This window comes from Blennius ocellaris, assembly GCF_963422515.1.
Source record: "Blennius ocellaris genome assembly, chromosome: 8".
In the NCBI taxonomy this organism is placed as follows: Eukaryota; Metazoa; Chordata; class Actinopteri; order Blenniiformes; family Blenniidae; genus Blennius; species Blennius ocellaris.
In genome coordinates, this window is record NC_137657.1 from 20,753,846 (window position 1) to 20,775,786 (window position 21,941).

Genomic DNA, 21,941 nt, shown 5'->3' on the forward strand with positions numbered 1-21,941 from the left:
TTCCTCTATGTACTTAATAGAGTAAAATCACAAGATGAATTATCATCACCAACAGTACGACGCTGTGTTAACCGTCGATAATGGTATTCGTATAGCGACTCCAGATAACCTTGCAATGCCTCAGACACACGTTGTAATTCTCACTGATGCAAAGCTCTTTTGATACCATCACTGACTTCCACAACTGCTGTTTCCAATTCACCATCTTGTATGGACATCTGATCAGTCCGTCAGGTCAGCCCTGACAGTGGACTCCAATCCTTTTGTTCTCGATTGCTGTCTATCTTTTCTTCAGCCCCCCCTGAGTACATCAGGTGCCACTTATCAAATCTTTTTTTTTTTTCCTTTCATACAGGAACACTCATTCATTCCTTATGTTCCTCATGTTTGGTCTTCTTCTGCTCTGACTCACAAGAAGACACATGGCTGTGGTTTGTTTCTGAATTTGAGATGAAATGCTGAGGTCAAAGATGTAATCAAAGCTACTTAGTTAAACTAAGATATGCTGGAACACTTGTGTTTGACAGAGTGTCACATTTCATCTGATCTGATCAAAACATACGAGGTGAATCACTGTTTTCACATAAAAGAAACAATCACAACAGTTTCCACAGCACCTCTGCTTTTTGTCGTCGATGTACTGCACAGCACACTTTCTCTACTCTGTAATTGCAGTGTGTTTTTGAAGTCTTTCCACATAGGACTCGTAAATCTGTTCAAACGCTGGAACGTCTTATTAGATTGAATTTACAGCAAATATTAAATAACCTTTTTGGGACTCGTGAGGGCTGGCAGATAGGGGTAGAGGGTGGCGTGTTTTCCGTGAAACTCCATGCTCTATTTAGGTGAGTCCTCTGAGGCAGGGTTGAGGAGGCTCCATCTTTCTACGTGAGGGAACTATGTTTTCAAAATAGACGGATTATCTTTGGATTTGTCAGTCAATCATTAAGTAGCAAAACGAGCGTGACAGAATCTCCTTGTAGATCAGCTGACAAGCTTTCGGAGAGGGGGTGCACAGAGACTCTGAGAGCCTCTTGGCGATGATCTCACCGAGATATCAGTTTCATGTTTTCAGATGGAGTCTCTCTGATAAGTTGGTGGTGTCGAGTCACTGAAGTTGAAGCAAATGCAAACTTCAAATAAACCGTCGGGCTTCAAATCCATATCAGTCGTTCAGATAAGATAAGATGTCACATTCTGTATGTTGAAAAAAACATACAAGGCGCAATGAACTGAGAAGATGCGAGTCACTGCTAAAAGCTTGAAAATAATGTCATTTTAGCTTGGCAGTTGTTTGTTCATAATGTACCACACCAGCTTGCTGTTGTTTTACTTTTCTCATGTCTAATTCAGTAGTTGTAGATTTAAAGGTTGATCTAAAAATCTCTCACCATGTTCAGCACAGTAAGGACATATGTGGTGATGTTCTCGTGGCCATGGTTGTCCATCATCTTTCTGTCCACCACCACCAGTGTCTCCACATTGATCTTCTGGGTGACCTGATTCTTCATCAATACTGCTCTTTTGTTCCTGGGGATAAACCTGTACTCATCTGGGAGGATGAAAATGTCCTCTTCAGGCGGTTTGGGCATATCTGGGGAAAGAAAACGCCCAAAACAAAACAGAATGAGTAAATATTGTTTGAAAAATATCCCCCAACATTATTCATGCATCACATTGTGGCCAAAATGTATTGTTGTACAAATGTGCATATGATACAAAATCTTGTTTGAATAGAATTTTTTTTTTTTTCTTCTCCCACAGAAGATTTTACTACAGGCTCCACTAAATGAAAAATGACCATACAGACACTAGTCAAATGGCTACCTGAGCTGTGAGTGTTAACCACCAATCCTGGCACGCAGCTGACAGCCACTCCAGATGATTAACTATACTCTTACATTTGTGACCTGATGTCATGTATAAACTGCAGACTGAGCTTTTTTCGTTTGTTTTCTCTGGCGGTGTCAGTGTTATGCTACCATTAAGTGAAGTGTGAAACCACACGATGCTGTGCATTAGCAGCCGCTACAGAATGTCACAATATTACAATTGCTATAAATGAAGGATACCGAAAGAACATCACTTTATCCCGCAATGGAGTCAAGAATGAAAAGTCTGACCAGTTTAATTTCTGTTCACACAACAGAATGTTGTAATGGACATAAGCTATTGTTATTCATGTGAAAGTCCACCTCTTTCAGCTCAGCAAATTATGTAAGTTAAGATATTTTAGTAGTTGCCCCAAAAAATGGCCTGGTTGCCTACAGTGATAAAAAAAACAAAAAGCTATCTTTCCTTCAGGTTTATACAATGTTTAGATCAACAGTACACCTGTGGATGAAAATAACAAAGCCTAATAACATTGTGGCTTTAGAAATTATCTCTTAAAAACTCCAGGGTATCAAAACGTTTACCTATCAGCTGAGATCGGCTGAGATAAACTATAAAGGCGAGCTTGCTTATACAGGAAGAAGGCAGGTGAGGGAAGCAAAGTGCCTCACTGACTAAAACACGGCACAGGTGTTCAGTGATGTCATGTTGAGAAAATGTAAACTTCAGCGTGTTTTCACAAGGGACAGACAGCTGGGGTTCTGTGGGGCAATGGCAGCGGTACCACTCCAAGCTCTCGCTGCTCTTTTTTCAATGACCCCCATGACACAAGCAGTGTTAGCTGATCTTTTGGTAATTTCTAGAGGATAAACATTTGTCACAGTGTGAAATGGATAGAAACTAACCCACTTTAAGTTTTTGCAGATTAAGTCACTAATGTGGTCAGCGAAAAATATTGGGTCCATGAGGGCTGAGATGAAAAAAAAAAAAAAAAAGAAGCCTTTTTCAGAGGCATTTTCTTTATAAGTTCAGTTGTTGATGAATTTCTTTGAATGAACAAACTTAAAACAAATCCATCCATCCATCCATCCATCCATCCATACAGCCATCCATCGACCTTTAATGAAGTGTGAATGTTGGCTTTGCTTGTGTGATATAATAACTTCTACACAGCAATTAAACTAACGTGGGAACACATTCGGTCAGTGTGTGTTTCCATGTCTCCCAACACTCCAGCCAACCTCAACCCTGTGGTGTTGCTTGCTGACAGTGTTAACCAAAGATGTCAACAGGCACATTTATTGACATATCGTATGTCTCATTCTTGTCTGTGCAAAGCTGCAAGTGATAATTCCTCAAAACGAGCCTCGACTTATTTGGGTTCAAATCAATAATACAATTATGTCTGGAAATGTAATGGTATTATGACTTAGTAGAAGGTGACTAGGCGTCTAAATGGGAACATACTTACTCAGGTATTCAATGTTTCCATTTGAGGGGTAGAAATGTGCAAAATAAAATAAGTGCAGAACAAAATATTGTAATTTAATTGAGATGGTTGAAGTAAAAAAATACCTGCGGTGACCCTTTATTGGGAGACTATGACCTACAGTATATAAAGTGACTTCCAACATCATCTGTGCAAAAGGTCTATGCAGAGTTTTCATTTTTTTTTTTTTTTTTACCATCTACCTCCTCTACGATTGTAGTAGAAACAAATGCAGGGATGTTTACAGGACAGAATCTGTAGAAATACAAGTATGCAGTTTAACATAAAGATGAGATAAAAAAATGGCCCTTACATACATTTCTTCCTTCTCCCACAGAAGTGCTGCCTCTGCTTCTCCCCGTGTTTGTAGTCACTGTCATGGCGATGGTGATGGTTATGGGGGTGGGAACCAGTTCCATGATGCGTTGTATGATTCCCATAACTATTGCTGTCATTGATGTTATGTAGATAGCTGAGGCTGCCGGGTTGATCTTCATGAGCTGTGTGGGAGGTGGCGTCTGCCTTTGTGGAAGGTCGTCCTTGCAATTTGTGATGAGATGAATCAGTGGATCTCTTCTGAAGCCCTCTGGACTGATGACCTTCGTGCTCTGTATGGGTGTCTCTTCTGCTCTTGTACAGAATGTGTGGTTGGTGACTGAAGGGTCCTGTGAAGTTCTCCCTCTGTGCAAGGCTTCTGGACACAGGTCGGAGGAAATAGTCTGCACCTTGTGTTCTGATCAAACCTGTCTGAAAGCAAAACAGAAAGGCTTATTTCTTTCACACTCAGTGTTTTTACGATTATAGTGACCATCAGGTTCCGAAAATAAAAAATAGCAGGTAGCTCAGCAAAGTAACTCTCACATTACTTTTTTGTTCCTGGATAAGGCCTGTCTTATAAATATGGACCTGGCTGGGTTCAGTTTACATGATCTAATCATCATATCAGGTAATAGAAGAAAAATGCACCTCAATCAGGATATTAGCTGCTATTGAAAGAAAATGATTTATGACCAGATGACAAGAAGAAAGAGGAAATCATCGAGCATGCAGATGGATGCAGTCACGCCTTATAAAGGAAAGTCCTTGTTCATTTCACGCTGAGATCACATATATGGTGGCTGGCTTTCCTTACACACAGACACACACACAACAATCATTCATATAGTTGTCAGGAGGGGTTAGATAGTTCAGTATTAATGACACGCTCCAGCGAGTAAATGGGAGTTTAGTGAAATGGTAGACAGAGAGAAAAATAAAACGCCCTAATGGACACATCAGTTATTGAATTTTTATCATTTCATAATAGTAATCAGTTACTATTGTTTTTACTGCTTGTAGCAGTGACATTTCAGCACTCTCTGTATTTACAACATGTTATACCCACCACTCTATACAGCACTGCCTCTGCTGTTAGATTTTAATGTCTGTTGAATCTTTCTCAAACTGTATTCAAGCAGTATTTATATATATTCTGTGTAAAAGATATTACTGATGGCCTAAAGAGCTAAAGCACAAAAGCAGCCCCACACGGCTGCAGTAATGGGATTACGGCGGTCACTTTACAACCAAAACTCCTCATTCAGCTGTCCAATTTGTTTATTTCTTGATCAGTCAAACTCTTGCTCATGGTCACTGCAACCTGACCCCCTCCCAACCTCCTTGCAGCTCAGTTAAGTTAAAGTGTGCAGTGTGCCTTCATGTTTGAAGGCAGTTTTGCAATTCAGGGGCCGCAGTTATCTCAGCAGAAAAGTGGAAATTAGGGCAGAGTCTGACAGAATGTCAAACAAAGAGCTTTGATGGCGTCGTGCTTTTAAACACAGAAAACAGGTTACATGCATTATGAGACAAGTCGAACACAGAGAGAACTCATAATGTTCAGATTTACCTGATTTATTAAACCTTCTTTAATGTATGTTCTTAAATTTTGCAAACCGAGACTGCTCGAAACTGCTTCAAGGAAAGAGAAGCAAGGCTTCATCTTATACACGAGCAAAGTGTGCTCCTACTTTTGGGCGATTAACTGAAGGATGACCAATTACACTGAATGTCCTCCAATATGTTTCTTGAATTGGCATTATTCTGTCATTTTGGAGCAGTCTATCTTTGCCTGTGCCTGACATTTTCACCTTTAATATTCTATTTCCAACTCACTCCTATCAACACAGCAGATTCAGACACTCAGAGACACTTTCTCCTGCTCACTGCCTCCCTCTTTGTCTCTCTCAGTTTTTCTAAACACGCTCCACATCTGTGCTGACAGTCAGCTGGCGCGCAGAGTTTGGAATTTAACTGCATTTGGCAGTAAGAGTGATTTCCCTAAAATATGTTTAATTGACGACAGTCTCCATTTTTTTTTTTTCTTCACTGTGAATGGAGTGTGAGGTCCTCGCCTCTGCAGCAAGTCTGTGAGCTGACAGACACATACTGACACAGTGGCATTAGTGTGGTTGTGCTTGGCCCAGTGTGTGCGTGTGTATGCATATGTGTGTGACATTTGTGAGACAGGACAAGGTGGATGATTGCAATTGAGACCAGAAAAAAGGGCAACAGACAGCTGGAAAAACATAGCATGCATGTGTTCGTGCATGAGGATTCAGGGAATTTTGTGGGTGAACTTCTCTCTGCAATCAGTCCATCTTGCAAAAGTAAAAGTCTATCTTTGGTGTGTTTGATGTTGCCTTGGTGGTCCTTTGTGCTAATTTTACCCATTTCATCATCCTCCACTAACCTGAGTCAGACCACTCATGGAATGCAGTCTTTGGAAAATACTGGGACCACATTAAATACTGAATGTGAAAATGATGAGGTCAATACTGATGAATCAAAGCCAATACAGATGTGTCACCCATGACCGGAGTGGTCCTACAATTTTCAGAATTTATCACGCACCGTGGCAAACCAAGTTTCCTGAATTACTGGTTAGACAGCAGACAGAAGATGATGTGTAAGACTATTGTCTTGCACATCACATAAACACAGTGTACTGTGTACATGTAAAAGCAATTGAGACTTCCGTGTGACTCCTGAAAAGTCACGTTTATGGTCAAATTTCAGGATATTGTTGTTCAAATCCCATTGTTAAGTTTTATGCTCTCACCATGAGCCAGAAGAGAATAGTTGTTGTTTGCAGGTGTTTCTGTGCTAGATAATGATCATTTTGCACCGTACAGTAACTGGTGTGTCACAGACAGAAGGAGAACACAAACAGAAACATTGAAACATATCTGGAGACATATTTACAGCCGGAAACGTGGTGGAACTCAGTACTTAACAGAGAAGATTACAATCTTTTTAGCTCTTTAAAAAAGCTGAAAAAAGCAATGATGCTTCATAATGAAGCTTTCAGACAGCGTGCATGTTTTTACCACATGAGGAACTTGCCCACACTATCATTTCTAGGCTCTGAACGCCCTGCTGACAGGGAACAGCTGGGGAGGGGTTGTCACAATTGAAGACAATGTTGTTGAAAAGTACAATTATACAACTTGGCTGTGGGTGACTGACTAAGAAAGAGGAGGGTGTGGGATTAATTATTGAGAAAAAGTATTACCGACTTGCCTGCCAGTGGTCAAGAAACACCACAGCTATGAGTGTTGCTGACAATCTCATGTGACAACCGGTGTTTCATTCCACATGGCACTCACCCCGATGCTGTGTAATCACAGACAATTGTCAACATTTGGTACCGAGACACAGTGAGGCCTGTGACCTGTGCTGAGCTGCTGTCACACTCTGAGCATTTCTTCTGTCTGGGTGGGTGGTTGGGAGGGGATGAGGGTTCAAAATCAGGGCATTAGTGTGGATAAAAACAAAGCGACTCTCAGGGGGGAAAAAATAGCTGCCAGTTGTTTTGTATTTTGGAGTTTAAAAAAAAGAAAATGTCTTTTTAAGTTTAAGCCTTATATGGAACAGGTAAATACATTACCAGTTAGGTTGAAGAGTAAATTAGAGAGCACAGAAAGCATTTCAAATAAAGAGGGTTAGTCTTTCCAGTAATGGCATCTACAAAGCTGCATTTCTTAAAAGTAATATTATTTTGACCTGCCTGCTGCCGACTGTCTCCAACTCACGCGGCTATAAATTTCCAGACGTGACTTTTCAATCTTCAGAAGTGTCTATCCAAATGAGACACTGTGATGGAACAGTGTGCAGACTTGTATACACCAGATAACTCACAGGAGAGGTTGAAATTTAAGAAATTGTATCCTGAGTCAAAACCTTTTAACAAATCCACTCAAAGCATGTCAGCAACAATGGACAAATCATGACAGCACTTTTACAGTCAAGTTTCTGGTCTTTCAGCTCCACATGTTACATTTTATGGTCTGTATATGCAGATTGATCTGTATATTAGGCACTGTTGTTTGTTACATCTTGGACAATGTATACCAGAGATGGGTCTGCAGATCTTCCAGAGTCTTTGATGAACTTCCAAATGAATGCTTTCCAAGCAAACAGTGATATATGGAGAGCAGTTTGGGCAGATATTCAAACCCATATTGCTCAATTTCGCTGCATATTATGTGTCTCAAAACTGTCCATTTCGATGTTATTTCAAATTCATCTTGTGAATATTTGGTCTCTTTTGGAAGATGACACGAGGGAGTTTCACATTCAGGTAAATGAAAGAAAATACTTTCAAAGCTGACTTGGAGATGAGCTACTGGCAGGCTTGTGTTTGCTGTTCCATCATAACCAAAAACATGAGTCATTCTCCACACATCCTCCTGTTTCCTCTCATCAGCAGCTGCTGTCACTCTCTGTGAATGGACTGCTTCTCCTCAAGACACATCAATGCCTGTAGTTGTTTAACAAATGCTGTCTATATGTGTTTTGTCCTTACGATATTCCATCCAGATGTAGATGTTGTAATATTTAAGTTATGCTTGAAAGGTTCCTTAAAAAACATTACAATTTTATATGCAGTGCATATAACAAAGTATTATTTATAAACCACACTTAACAAAAAAGACATATGGAATGGCATTCTGTGATTCAATTAATTCAAAATGTCTGAATCAAATCAATGTGCATCCTATTTCTCGACCAAAGAAAAAGCCAAACAACACCACAGATGATCCTTTTATGTCTTTAGTCTGTAAACACTGCAGAGTCTTTAAGTTCAAGCAATGTCTTGGGCAAGACAAGATGCATTTATGCATTCTTGATGGGTATACATATACGCAGAGCACTATTTTTGGGGATTAGGTCACACTAGTGCCTTTTCCAAAGAGCCAAAGTCATCAGATTACACACTGTGCTGTATGAGGTGTAAATAGCAGCCGTAAAATGCTGAAACACTACTTGGGAGGGCGCAAACAGCTGGACTCTCTGGAGTCAGACTCATCCAGACAAGCAGCAACAGGAATGGGGGTGGGCAGGCAAAAGAAGAAGAAAAAAAAAAACGGTAGGAAAACGGAAATGAGGGGGGAAGCATTCAGTGCATTACAAGGTGCACCTGACTACAAACACTATATAGTCCTGTGAGTAGTATAAAGTTCATTTTTCTCTCTCTCTTTAACGTAGTCTGCCAACAAAAAGGGGGTTGAAACCGAATACATATTACTTTTTAGAGTTTATGGGATTCCAATACAAGCATGCATGTCAATTATATCTAAGCATTTAAGAGGTACAGTATGTGCTTCTCAACAACCCCGCCTTTGACAGACCAAAGTGAAGCAATGATTTATGCCGTGATGATTTATCGTGTTTGATCTATGAAAGCTGATTCCATGGTGGCTGCACATCCATCAAACCTTTGGCTTTGTGTTGATGGAGTTCATAAAAAAGCTGGGAATGATACTCTGACATCACATTTTAGCACCATTTTTGAAGCAATAAGGGATTTCCACACAGAGGATCCATAACAACAAAAACTGGACAGCAGTAAATATTGGAAAATGTTCCAAATATTTGAGGTGCATGTTGTCTACGTCAGAAAACACGAGTTATGTTAATAGATTATAAAACTTGTAACGGTCCTTTCTGACCATTTGACATATCTTATACTGAAAATGGATGATTGCAATCTGCCAAGACCACACTGTGTGTTTTTCAAAGCTTCGTCACATCAGTCGACCATTCCTTATATATTCTTGGAAATCCCAGAGGTGGGACGAGTGTGTGGCATTCTATTATTACCACTACTACTGTCCCTGAGGCAAGAAACACGCCCGTCTCTTTACAAGATGGGAGCACATGCCCTCCAAAAGATTTGAAGTGGAAGGATATGTCGTATTTCACTTTGATACAAAGGATTATTGACATTTACAAATACATTTCATGGAGGCATACTGATACTGATGTATCTCAAAGCTCAATGATAGAAAAGTTGGCTTGAGACGTTCTTAATAATGTTCACAGGTTTAAAACTTTTACGCACAATAGATGTAGGCAAGCCTGACATCGTAATTATTCTGTGGATGCTTGATCGGCCCAAGCCAATACCACTTGGGTGCCCTGCCACCATTCTTATGTGTAATGTTCTGTGAAAACTATGTCACTGAAGCCAGCAGGTGACTGTTTCCACTTTGTGGTTTATAGACAGGCTCCTCACTGAGTCTGCCGAACTAAGTATCTCCAGTCACTGCTGGAGGCTGTGAGGTTGCTCCGACAGACACTGTGGTATTTTGACCCTGATTCTGACTAACACTGGACACAAAGTACAACGTGTGCTGAGGAAGATGTCTGCAGGTGAGAGACATCTCGCACTTGTGACACGATGATTGCACTTAATGAGACGTTCAGGGATCCTCAAAGGCAGGAGAGGTGATTCCAGTTTGGACCAGTCCCTTGAGCTGAGCTGCAAGTGTGGCTGTGGATCACACAGGGTGCCTTATACTGTATAGTGGTAAAATAATATGATTCATGGTACCAGACTGAAACAATGTCTGGATTGCTCTCCACATGCCCCTCATCACCCTCACCATCATAAAAGCCAGACTAAAGCATATTATGCTGAAGCGTACAGTCGACACAGAGAAGGAACTGTTTTATGGTCTCCTTTTCCCACATGTGTATGACTGTGCAGCGTGTAAAACCATTTGGCAGGTGAACACTGCAGTCAGTGGGATTGGTCTGCTTCTTTCACTCCACCAACTCCTTGCCGCAACTAAGAGATTTTTATGGTTGATCTCCCTACTGTCATCAAAGAGGGAATAACTAGTATATGGGCTGCCAGAGGAGGAAAGTTGAAAAGGTGACTTACACACAGGATTTATAGTATTACACTCTGGGCAAGAAGGTTTTCAGCATTTCAAAATGCCATGGAGATGACCGTGGCCCTTATCGCTGTCATCTCTACATCTCTCTCTTTCGCTCTTTCCTTATCTTTCACTTTGCATCCATCAGCCCACCCTGAGAAATCCACATACGAGGCCATGCAAGTCAAACCAAATGCAGACAGATAGTGTTAATTTTTCAAACGAATGACAAGGTAAACAAGTGGGATGAAACGCTCTCATGTAAGTTGTATCAAGCTGCAGTTGGGATCCAGGTGCTGTGTTCCTCTGGTCAATATTTACCTCTTGCCTTCCAAACAGAAAACTGACAAGTGCAAGGACTCCTAAAAGCTTTCGGGTGGAATGACAAACTTTGCGACTGAGATTTGCCCACTCATGTACAACATCTGGAGCACACACACACACACCCACACACAAAGCATTCAGATATTATTACAATGCCTTCCATGCAACTAAAATACTTCATTCTAATCTTTACCCAATCATCAAGTTTATATCGGCAGTATAGGTAGATTCAGGGTTTAAACTTCTTCCCTAAGCTATTGTAAAAAGGATTTAAGTCAATGGGTACAAATATAAACACTAACCCTATATTCAACTGCTGAAGATGTAATAATAATGCATGTTGGTAGAAATGTGTTGCTCACAAGAGATGATTTGGCATCTATGAACAAATGTCTTTCCCTTTCCCCCAGACTCTAAATATCTTTGTCTGCTGATTTTGCCCAAAAAATCCCCAACCAACATCAAAAAAAGGCAAATTCCCATTGATGCGCTGACCCAGTCCGTCTGAGCCAGCCACAGCCGTGAGAACCGTATTTACAGTCTCTGCAGCCCCAGACCTTTTGGCTGAATCTTTTATTGGGATCTGGTCTCAAATACAGACGTACTCTCACACACATACACACACTCACACAGAAGAAGAAGAAGAAGAAGAAGAAGCATCCCTGGAGATGTGCCATTCTCTGTCATTTTAGAGGGCAATTCTCAGACCCTGCAGTGGTCCTATACAATGAGAATAGAAACAACAAACCAGAGAGGACCAGCCAGGAATTTGTTTCAAATAAAAAGACCAGAGAGACATGATGAAGAAAAGTGTGGTCAAAGCACCATTTGAAGCATTTGTTTTGCTAAAACTAAAAGATCGTTAATTGGAATTAATGTCTTTTCACTTGCATGCAAAACTTGACCACTGTCCTGAATGCGTATAAAACACTAACTCTTTGTGTTAAATTGCAAACCACAATTGTACACTGCTCATTGTAGACTTTTCTACTCACTACCCAGTTGCTTTTTTTTTTTTTTAATCTTCAGTGATCGCCAACTCTGAAATGAACGTGTGTGTGTGTGTGTGTGTCTCTGTGAGTTTAAGCCTTAAAAGATTATGTGCCTGTTCATGACATCCTTTGTTCTGCTGTCCAGACTGCTAAGAGGGGCAGTGTAACACTCGGGGTCTCAGGGCGGAGCTGCCTCATTTCAGCTTACTTAATGTCATTCTTACAGCCATGCTTTCTTTATGTTCATGCAGCAGAGGGACGACCACCAAGGCAAGAACTGAAATCAAGCCAGAAATCCCAAAACAGTCAAGGGGTTAAAATTTGAATTTGTCCACTCAGCAATATTAGCAATATAAGCCTAAGCAGCACGATAATGGCTGTTTGAGCAAGATGTGGCACACAAAGAAGAAATAAAAAGGTATTTATCCTTCAATGCTAGAAGTACAGCGTTGGTCCAAAAACGCTGGAAAAAAGTTCAATACAATAAATGAGCTTGGCTTCGTGTACTGTTGGATTTTCATTCACCTTTACACTACACGTATTATACATTTATCAATCCTGCTCCTGTCTACATGTGGATAGTACGGATCAGCTGTGTTGTTCTTCACTTATGAATCCACTTAAAAGATAGACTTCTGCATGACTGCTCAAAATTCTTACCTGCAGGAACGTGTGCAGAGGAACAATCGCTGTTAATCATAATATATTTTAGTTAAGACTGATTAACTCAAAAAACTGGTTTTCACCTTAAATAATAGTTATGTAGTATTATTACATCATATTTATTAATAGTGATTAGAAGTTGTACTCATGTAACAACATTTGTTAGCTTGCACAACTTTTTCTTATGTTTTCACATTGGAGTGAAACTAAATTAACTCTTACTGCCAGGTCAGGTTGTGATAAAGCTGCCATCCTATCATATACACACATTGTAACGCCTCTTATTAGGACAATCCACTTGAATTAAAATTGTTGGACAAAGCAATGTGTGAACAGTTGTTACAGAGGATTAGCATATTTAAAAGCATCTCAATTTGCACTCTAATAAAAGCATCTTCAAATATGGCACAGTTGTCAAGGATGAAGCATTTATATTCTATGCACTGAACCACATGTGTCAGTTGCGGAATAAAACATACACCAAGTGCCAAAGAAGGTCAAACACAACCAAAATATTGCTTTGGGTTATTAGGCTGGGTGTCGTTTTGGGGATTTTCCTGGCTTGCAGTACAAATAAGATGTGGCATTTGCAGGCACTGACTTTTCCATTCACTAGTTATTCATTAGTTCATTTAGAATGTATGGAATGAGTTAGAGCTATTGATGCATGACAGAATGGAGGGAGAAAACCCCGTGCAAGACTTCTCAACTTAGTCCGTGGGTTTTTAAGTCAACTTGAGTCAAATACAAGTCAATTTTCTGACCGCAGGCCGCAGACAATGAACTGACTGAGTTGCTGTGTGAAAGACGGCCTCACAGAAGCAGATTGAAAGAAGTAATTCATGACAGTCGTGATATGTCAAAGAATAGGACAGTGTTTCACATTGAAGAGCTCAATGAAAGAATTGTACTTTTATCTCGCTTTATAGTTTGACTTTAATCTGAAATGTTTCCTTCTCTTCTTTCTTTCCCCTCTTCTCAGTTGTTTGATTCACCCACTGTCTGAATGTCATTTGTGGTTATATATCCTAAAACAAAATTAAAGAATGTTTTGATTTTTCATGCTTTCAGATATCTAGTTTTACTCTCTCTGAGTGTTAATTCTGTGTTTTCTAAACTTGGGTTTGAAATCCAGAGAGGGGTCGCTGACCTCTCTTTTTAACTCTCCCTGGATTTCAGCATGACAAGAACCCTGACACAGTGTGTTTATATTATCAGGGTTCCCACAATGAGCTCAATTTCTTTGGCTCCCAGGCTCATTATTTCTTTTAGGTCAGTGAGTGCAATTAGAGTCCTCGCTGATCAATCTGCCAAAACTAGACTTATAATACTAATAAAACCAAAAAGACACGCTTTGAACTTTAACAGCCCTGGAGTTCTGCTACAGACACTCACACTGAACCTGAGTTGGCTCATGTGCTCCCATCTTCTTTTCTGAACTCTACTGCAACCCGACTCTGTACATGTTCAGACTCACCATCCCCACACATGTGGACAGTGCCACTGAGGAGTTGACCGTTGACCTCAGTGACCCTTGGTAAAAGCAGAGGTCGTCCTGGTAGTAAGCCCTCAGGCTCTTGGTGCCGTTTTTTCCCAGGACCTGGATGGTGAAGCCAGGTGCGATCAGGGTTTCCGACGTCTCCTTCAGCTCCATGTGGAAGTCCCGCCCCAAGCCACTAAGCCGAAAGTGGACAGTTTCACTGCCGCTGCCCTTGTCTGATGATCCTGCATCTGGGTTTAGGGACCTGCGTCGCCTTCTCCGCTGATGATGGGCAATTTCATGAGAGATGTAAACACCATGGTGGTTGACTTCATATGGAGTCACAATTTCGTATTCTGCATAAGAAATAAAAGACAATCAATCAGGAAGGACACTACAATACACACAGAAGCTACATCCGCATTAAGTCGCTGATTCAAAACTCTTTTAATACACACACACAGTCAATGTGGTCAGGCTGTACTATTTTGATATGTCAGCACAATTTACTGGACCGAACCAAGTACTGTGTCAACTGCTTCCTCAGCTGCATCCTAAAACAGCAACATTTTCCTTTGTGAGTTCTTCTTGACCTGCCTCATATACTTTTGCTGGGAGGGTCAAGGAGGAGTTACAAGAAAAGGAAGGGTTTTAGACAATTCCAACACAGGCTTTTCAGAGGAGAGTGAATCATGTTTGACCTACCGTTTTACTACAGTTTTTTTATTACACCTCAAGCTGCATAACTGCAGGTCATAAAGGGAGATGGTGGCAGGTCATGGGCCTCGCCTCTGAGTTCAGTTAAATGCCTAATAGCACTGCAGTCACAGAAACTAATGAGCCTTCCTCAAAAGGTCAAATCAAAAGTAGCTACCTCCTTGGGATACACCAAAATTGGGTTTCCAAGGGAAAACAGGACAAAAGACAATACTGCTGTTCATCCTTTGACTTTTAGTGGGCCATGCCATAATAGTCAGTTGATGAGTAACTAAACAGGAAACAAAGAAAATACTCATGCTTGAGGATTTTGTTGCAGTGCTGTAATTGCCACTGCAAACATGTGCCCTGCTAATCCTGGGAAATTGATATACTATTACATTTCCAGGTCAAAGTGCACAGAAATAACTGAAACCCTGGATGTACAGTCAACAAGAGCCAGTCTCAGTTAATGTACTGTATGACCTGCTTTCGCAAGCCTTAATAATAAGTAAATATAGCACCGAGACAGACGTGTTTTGGCAGTGAGAAAAAAGCATGCGGGGTGGCAGACAGTGTGTCATCACTGGCAGCGAATGCCTGAGGTTTGATCTTAGTTAGTTGGTGCATCTTGTGGGGCAGACATAAAGCCTCTTGCCACAAAATAACACATTAGGTGAGGCCTTTATTTAGAGCACTTTGCATCGCAACTAAAGTATGTGTTTTTATCATGAGCGATCACAGATCTCATTGATTCTTTGCAAGTATTACCAGCATGATCGATTTGAGAGTTACTAGACAGCAAAGAGCAAACACATACCTCAAGTCTGGACACATTTTCTGTGCAGAAACCAAAGCACTTAGGCATGCACACACACACACACACACACACACACACACACACACACACACACACACACACACACACACACACACACACACACACACACACACACACACACACACACACACACACACACACACACACACACACACACACACACACACACACACACACCAAGTTAACTATCTCACTCTAACTCAGAAAACAGCTGCGATGACCCATGTCTGACAGTATACAAACAAAGAGACCACGGGAACACAACACACACACACACACACACACACACACACACACACACACACACACACACACACACACACACACACACACACACACACACACACACACACACCCCGAGTCTGCCGGACCGAGACGAGATCCTGCAGTTGTTAGTTTGTTGGTTTAGTGGCTCCTGAGTGCCATTAGTACTGATAAGAGGCTTTAAGCGGAGGGCACGGAGGGCTAAAGTTAACAGAAGAATTATAGTCCATCCTCACCTTTCTAAAAAAAGGCTTCATGAATGGTGAAAACTCACACTGACCAACAGTTAAGGCATTGGCTGTGAAATGATCCTCAATCAGCAAGGAGGGATTCCCCCTTAGTTCTGTGTCAGATTATCTCCACATGTGTCCATGGGGAGAAAAAACAAAAACGTCTGTTGTTTGTCTTGTTTGTTTATGCATGATTTTCATGGTAACAGAAAAAAGAAGATCTGGAGTAGTGCACAGCCAAAGTCACTGCTGAGTCAGCACACCACAAAGGGCAGTGAGATCTGCCAAACAAATAACAGACGAAAGACTCCCATAACAATAATTGCATCTGTGCATGGACATCAAAGATTTTGTTCTATGTATAACTGCAACTATCTACTTGTACTTTTTTGTAGCCTTTTTTTTATGTATTTATTTTAAAATGTATTTGTGATGGGGAATAAACTCTAAGTCACTGTTTTATTTACTCCTTATGGCTTGAACAACTTGACTCGCTCTGCAAAATTCCCATATATTTATTTTGTTGAGAAGCAGTTTGAGATCTGCCATGGATGAAGACATCGAGGGTCCTGTCTCAGGGTACAGATCGCCCCCTCGTGGTAAAGAGAGGAATTAAATAGTGCAGGTGAGCACTGCTTGATGCTCCAGAAACGTGCAGGTGATGCGTTGGTTGCTTTATTTAAATTGCATCATGGCTAATATGTCTTCCCCCGAGGCAGGTCATAACAAAACATCTGAGTAAAGAAATCCGATGAAAATTGCTGGAGCACTGAAAAAGAGAAATGTAATCACAGACATTGTGCGCAATATTCAACTTACCTGTGCGTTGAGGTAAATTGAGCGTTCGGAGCAAATCCGAGGTGCCTTGATAATATTCAGGACTGTCAGCGGCATTATTGAAAAGTTCACTCTGTAGAGAAATAGTGGATGTACGAGTTGGTTTGTGCGTTTGTGAAATGATCACGGAAAATGGACTCAGTAATTTCAAGTGTGGAGAACTTTATGCGCTCGGCGCGTCAGTGCGTGAGGGCGCAATAGAGGTAAAAAGTACACACTTACTTTGCACAGAGAGAAAAACCAAAGGATGTGGAAAATGAGCACGAGACGCATCCAGTGTCTCCCCTCTGCCCGTGAAAAGCACCAGACAGCCATGTCTGTAGATCACCTCAAGCAGAGACTGGAGCCTGAATGACACCGCCGCTTTCCAGCAGTATCGAGACGTTTGTTCAACCGGTCCAGCAGCCGCTGCAGGGGCAATTCTGCTCGTGATGAATGAGGCATCAACGAGTTTCAGATGCAGGTTTTTTTTAAGTTTGCCCACTTTGGTCTCCATTCATTTCCGAGCGCAGTCTGCAGACGCGGCAAAATGCATGAAGTCAAGTCCTTTCTCCCTGCAATGCATTTTCCTTTCCCCCCACTCAGACAGCTCAACCAGTATCCAGCGCCCCCCCCCCCCCCCCCTCTCTCTCTCTCTCTCTCTCTCTCTCTCTCTCTCTCTCTCTCTCTCTCTCTCTCTCTCTCTCCTCTCTCTCTCTCTCTCTCTCTCTCTCTCTCTCTCTCTCTCTCTCTCTCTCTCTCTCTCTCTCTCTCTCTCTCTCTCTCTCTCTCTCTCTCTCTCTCTCTCTCTCTCTCTCTCTCTCTCTCTCTCTCTCTCTCTCTCTCTCTCTCTCTCTCTCTCTCTCTCTCTCTCTCTCTCTCTCTCTCTCTCTCTCTCTCTCTCTCTCTCTCTCTCTCTCTCTCTCTCTCTGCGGACCAATTTGACTCCACTGAAATCATGTGATTGTCTTAAATAGTCTTCGACTCTTCTGGGTAATGGCTTCTATCAAAGACGCACTAAATGTGTGTGTGTGCGTCGGAGGTTGTATGAAGGCTGGTCTTTCAGTGTGTATCAATCACATTTGACGCCTGTGTTGAGATATCGGCTTTGTATCCATTTCTCAGTTAGAAGATGTACAATGTGACATTAGAGTAGGATCGCGATGTTAAATTAGAAAAAAAAAAATCAAGTTCTACTGATGTTATGTCTCTATTCTGTATTATGTCTTTATGGTTTGTTTTCCCATGTGTTTCCCTCATGTTTATTTCCCTCATGGTTCCTGAAGTTTCAAGTCTTGCCATGTTGTGGTAATGGCCTTTTGCTGTCAGTGTTATTGATGATGTTTCTTCTCGTGTTATTTTGTTTATTTCAATGAAGTGTTTTCATGTTCGATCATGTCATTATTCACGTTCCCCTCCAGGTTCATGTTTCCAATTACCGCTGCATTGTGATGCTGTTTCATGTTCTCTCGTTCCATGTAGCCAGGTTTATATGTCTTGTTCTGATGTCCAAGGGTTGATGTCAGGCTTCAAGTTCCATGACAGTGGTGTGCTGGATGTCTTCAGGACTGAATGATAGCAGTTTGCACTTATACCTCACAGTGAGAATGTCCATGTTTCTAGTCCAGTTTGGCCTTGGGAGCATTTCTGTGTATTAGTTGGGGCAGTGGTGGCCGAGAGGTTAGATAAGTGCACTTGGGTTTGGGAGTTCGTAGGTTTGAATCCCGCAGCTGACATGTCACCAGCTTGACATGTGGTTCCCTGAGCAAGACCCTTGACCCACATCAGCTCCCTTGGAGAGCCATAATGTCGCCATGACTCTGCATCCTAAATAGGATTGGTCAATGTGGAAAAGGGATTTCTACAAGTGGATTAATCAAGTATGATTAGTTAGTTTTTACATTTTCTCTGTGCATGCAGGGGTTTTCTCCAAGTACCTCCACTGTTCAAAAACAAGTGGCACTCTAAATTCCCTTCAAGGATGAGAGTGTGTAATTGTGTCTTCTTTTCATGTTTGCCCTTTGATGGACTGGAGATTTGGCTAGTAACTACCCTGCCTTCGCCCCTTATGCACCGGATCAGCTCCTCCCCATGTAGATTAAAGCAGTTTGATGGATGAATGGATGGAAGGATGGATGGATGGATTGATCTCCTGTTTATATGCTACGTTCTCACTCCTTCAGGTTTCTTGTTGCTCTGCCCTCCGTGTGTCACACTCTGTTCAGTTGCTAGTTCCCTGCCAGCCTTTTAACTACAAATAATCTGTCTGAACTGTCTATTCTTCTCATGAGGACTGTGATATGTTATTAGTTATGCAGTGCAATCGTGACTAGTTTCTGCTTTGGTTGCACGAGTGTTGAACTCAGAATCTCATAAGCCAAGTTTTACAACATTTACTCGTGTGTTCTCAGTAAGTTGTGACCAAACAGAACTAATGAAAGAAACTGATATCAGATATTAACTATGGAATGAAATGCTATAGGCTCCTGTTCCCTGCAGGCCTCACCATGCGGGTTTGATGTAATGTTTGAGTCATTTAAAAAGAAAAAAAAAAAATCCATTCCCAACACTGAGTAGTTGTATTTAAATTCAATGTTCTCTGCATCTGGTAACCCAGACGTGACCAGATTACATCCTATAGCAGGTAATCACTAATCTGTGCCGGTGTCCCATCTGAAATTTCACCCCTGACCCTATTTAATCCGCTCGTCATTCTCCCATCTCTCCTCCCGTATTCCGCAGCTGCACTGATAGCAGCGTGCCAACATTTCTAACTCCCCACAATCATTTATAGTAGAGCTCAGAGTGTGAGAGCAAAGGACCCGGGAGCGCTTGTTTCATTGTCTGGAGCATTTCATCCTCCCCAAAAAGAAAACCAGATGAGATTCCTGCCATACAGCAGGAGAAAAGAGCGTGTGATGCTTAACGGAGTTAACTCTTTGGCTCTGAGCCAACATATTTGAATTAAAACAAAAGCTATCGGAGATTGTCGTGAGTACGGTGAAAATCCACGTTTTGGTTGTTATTTCAACTGACACAATTTGTTTTTTTTTGTTAAAACTAAACAAGCTGAACTACATTTGTGTTCCTTCTACAAAGCGAGAGAATGAACTCATGATGTTTTACCGTCCAATCATATTGCTTCATCAGACTTGTCACCACTTGCTGGAGCCAATCAGCTGACTGGGTGAAAACAGACTGTACACTCTGGATAGATTGCAAGTGCATCACAGGGCAAACACACAGAGACACCTACTGTCCATTTAGAGTCATCAACCAGCCTTAAATGCATGTTTTTGGACTGCAGGAGGAAACTGGAGAAGTCAGAGGGAACACATGTCCACAAAGGGAAAACATCCAAACTACACACAGAAAGGCGCAAAACCCAAGCTTGAACCTGAGACCTTTTGTGCTAGGAGACAAGAATGCTAACCACTACACCACTGTATGACCTATGTTCATCCCGTTGGAATAAAACCTGAGAATTTACACAAGCTAAATATTTTGTGGGTATTTAACAAAAGTCCAGTGTGTTGTTTAAGAGTTTGAAATGCGGGGTAACGCCGAGCAGTAGCAGAACAGAGGTGAACCTGAAGGTACTCAAGGTCTCTGTGGACTTCGGTCTTGTGACTTTGTTTCCCACTGGAATGCAAGGTGTTTGATGCATCTTCCAGATGGCCTGTGTCATGTTAGATAAACGACTGTACTGCACATGAAGGATTCATTACCTGCCAATGATAGGTAGCCAATGCATGTGACATTACAGCGATATCAAATGAAATTCATATATATATATATATATATATGTGCAGACATTTGTCAATTCTAGATTTAATCAGTATTAATGTGCCATCATAAATACGACTCCTACCATATGTTTGGAAGTATCGAAAGTTTGTGCTTTACAGTGTCAGCTACTGCTTCTAACACCCCTCCTCCCTTGACATGAACTAGCCCCCCCCCTGCACTCCCTACAACACATGACTAGTATCACTTGAATATATGGAAAATATGTTGTGTGCATTCTGCGTAACTCAGTGCTTCGTATTTGCTCAGAAAATGCTAATGTGTACAACTGCTTGGAAAGTTGCTCAACCTTTGAGCCTTGAGACAGTCAGACGGATCTCTGTTCGGGATGAACACCAGGGCAACTGTGGGCTTCAAGGGTTTGCACTGTGGGAGGCATCTGCTTCTACACAAACACACACAAACACACACACCAAAGATGCTGTATTGTCTGCAGGATTTGAACGTAAGACTCCTGCAGACAGAGCCGAGCTGGCTGCCGTGAACGTTTTGACCTCTGAACCTCTGAGCTCCCGTATGCCTTTCAGTCTGCCAGACCGTCTGACAGCTTGTTCTTCTGGGTGCCCTTCTCTCCTTCAGACTGCCCGAACCTCTGTCTCCAATGTTAACTGAGGGTGTACAAAGGCAGTCAACTGTCATACTCAGGAGTGCTCATTGTAGCGCAGGTATTTTTGGACGCAGCTCAAAAATGAAACATCAGTTACTTTTTAATCGCATTTAATTGTACCGTCGACAGCAGGCATGTGATTCATTTACCTTTGCAAAATATCATAATTCAAAACCAATTTGTCAAACAATAAGGCTCAAAATATTAAAAATACATCTTGTAAACAAATGTATATATAAAGGGGGGATCTTCTCTGCTGAAAGAATAAAGCCGTTGGACACGGTAATCAAAATGTTTCCAGTTGTGAGCGTTGTCAGCAGTACTAATGAAAATGACGTGTTGATCAGGCACATGAAAAAAAAGGATTTCTTACTTATATTTGTTGTATTTTTAGGTTCATTCATTTAGAATCAGCCATTTCTGACTTGGTTGATCCTGTCGGAGTTCCCCCCCTGTGACCTTCAGGGTGACCTGTTTGTTGTTGAAATGTTATTGTCACTGTGACAGGAATAACTTTCCTTTTACAAAAGGTTTCCCAAAAAATTGCTTGTTGATGCACGGATAAATCTCGTAAGGGATTTACAATATTCTTCAAGTACAAGTGATATGCATATTCAAGACATTTAGCGATTCGTCTTAGCATATTCTGTTTTCTGTATTTGTTGAATATAAACTCAATTCGTTGAGTTTCACAGTG

General features: G+C 41.4%; 1 protein-coding gene across 1 annotated transcript in view; it reads right to left on the reverse strand.

Moving 5' to 3' along the window:
* adamts16 (ADAM metallopeptidase with thrombospondin type 1 motif, 16) overlaps positions 1-17,335 on the reverse strand; it is a 48,395-nt gene extending 31,060 nt beyond the window's left edge. Inside the window, exons 1-5 of the mRNA XM_080500344.1 lie at positions 17,074-17,335; positions 16,834-16,924; positions 13,981-14,339; positions 3,640-4,069; positions 1,392-1,594 (exon numbers count right to left, since the gene is read on the reverse strand). Coding sequence (XP_080356470.1) covers positions 1,392-1,594; positions 3,640-4,069; positions 13,981-14,339; positions 16,834-16,924; positions 17,074-17,166 — 1,176 coding nt within the window. The 5' untranslated portion in view covers positions 17,167-17,335. The remainder of the gene's footprint in view (positions 1-1,391; positions 1,595-3,639; positions 4,070-13,980; positions 14,340-16,833; positions 16,925-17,073) is intronic.
* Between the last annotated feature and the right edge of the window lie 4,606 nt (positions 17,336-21,941).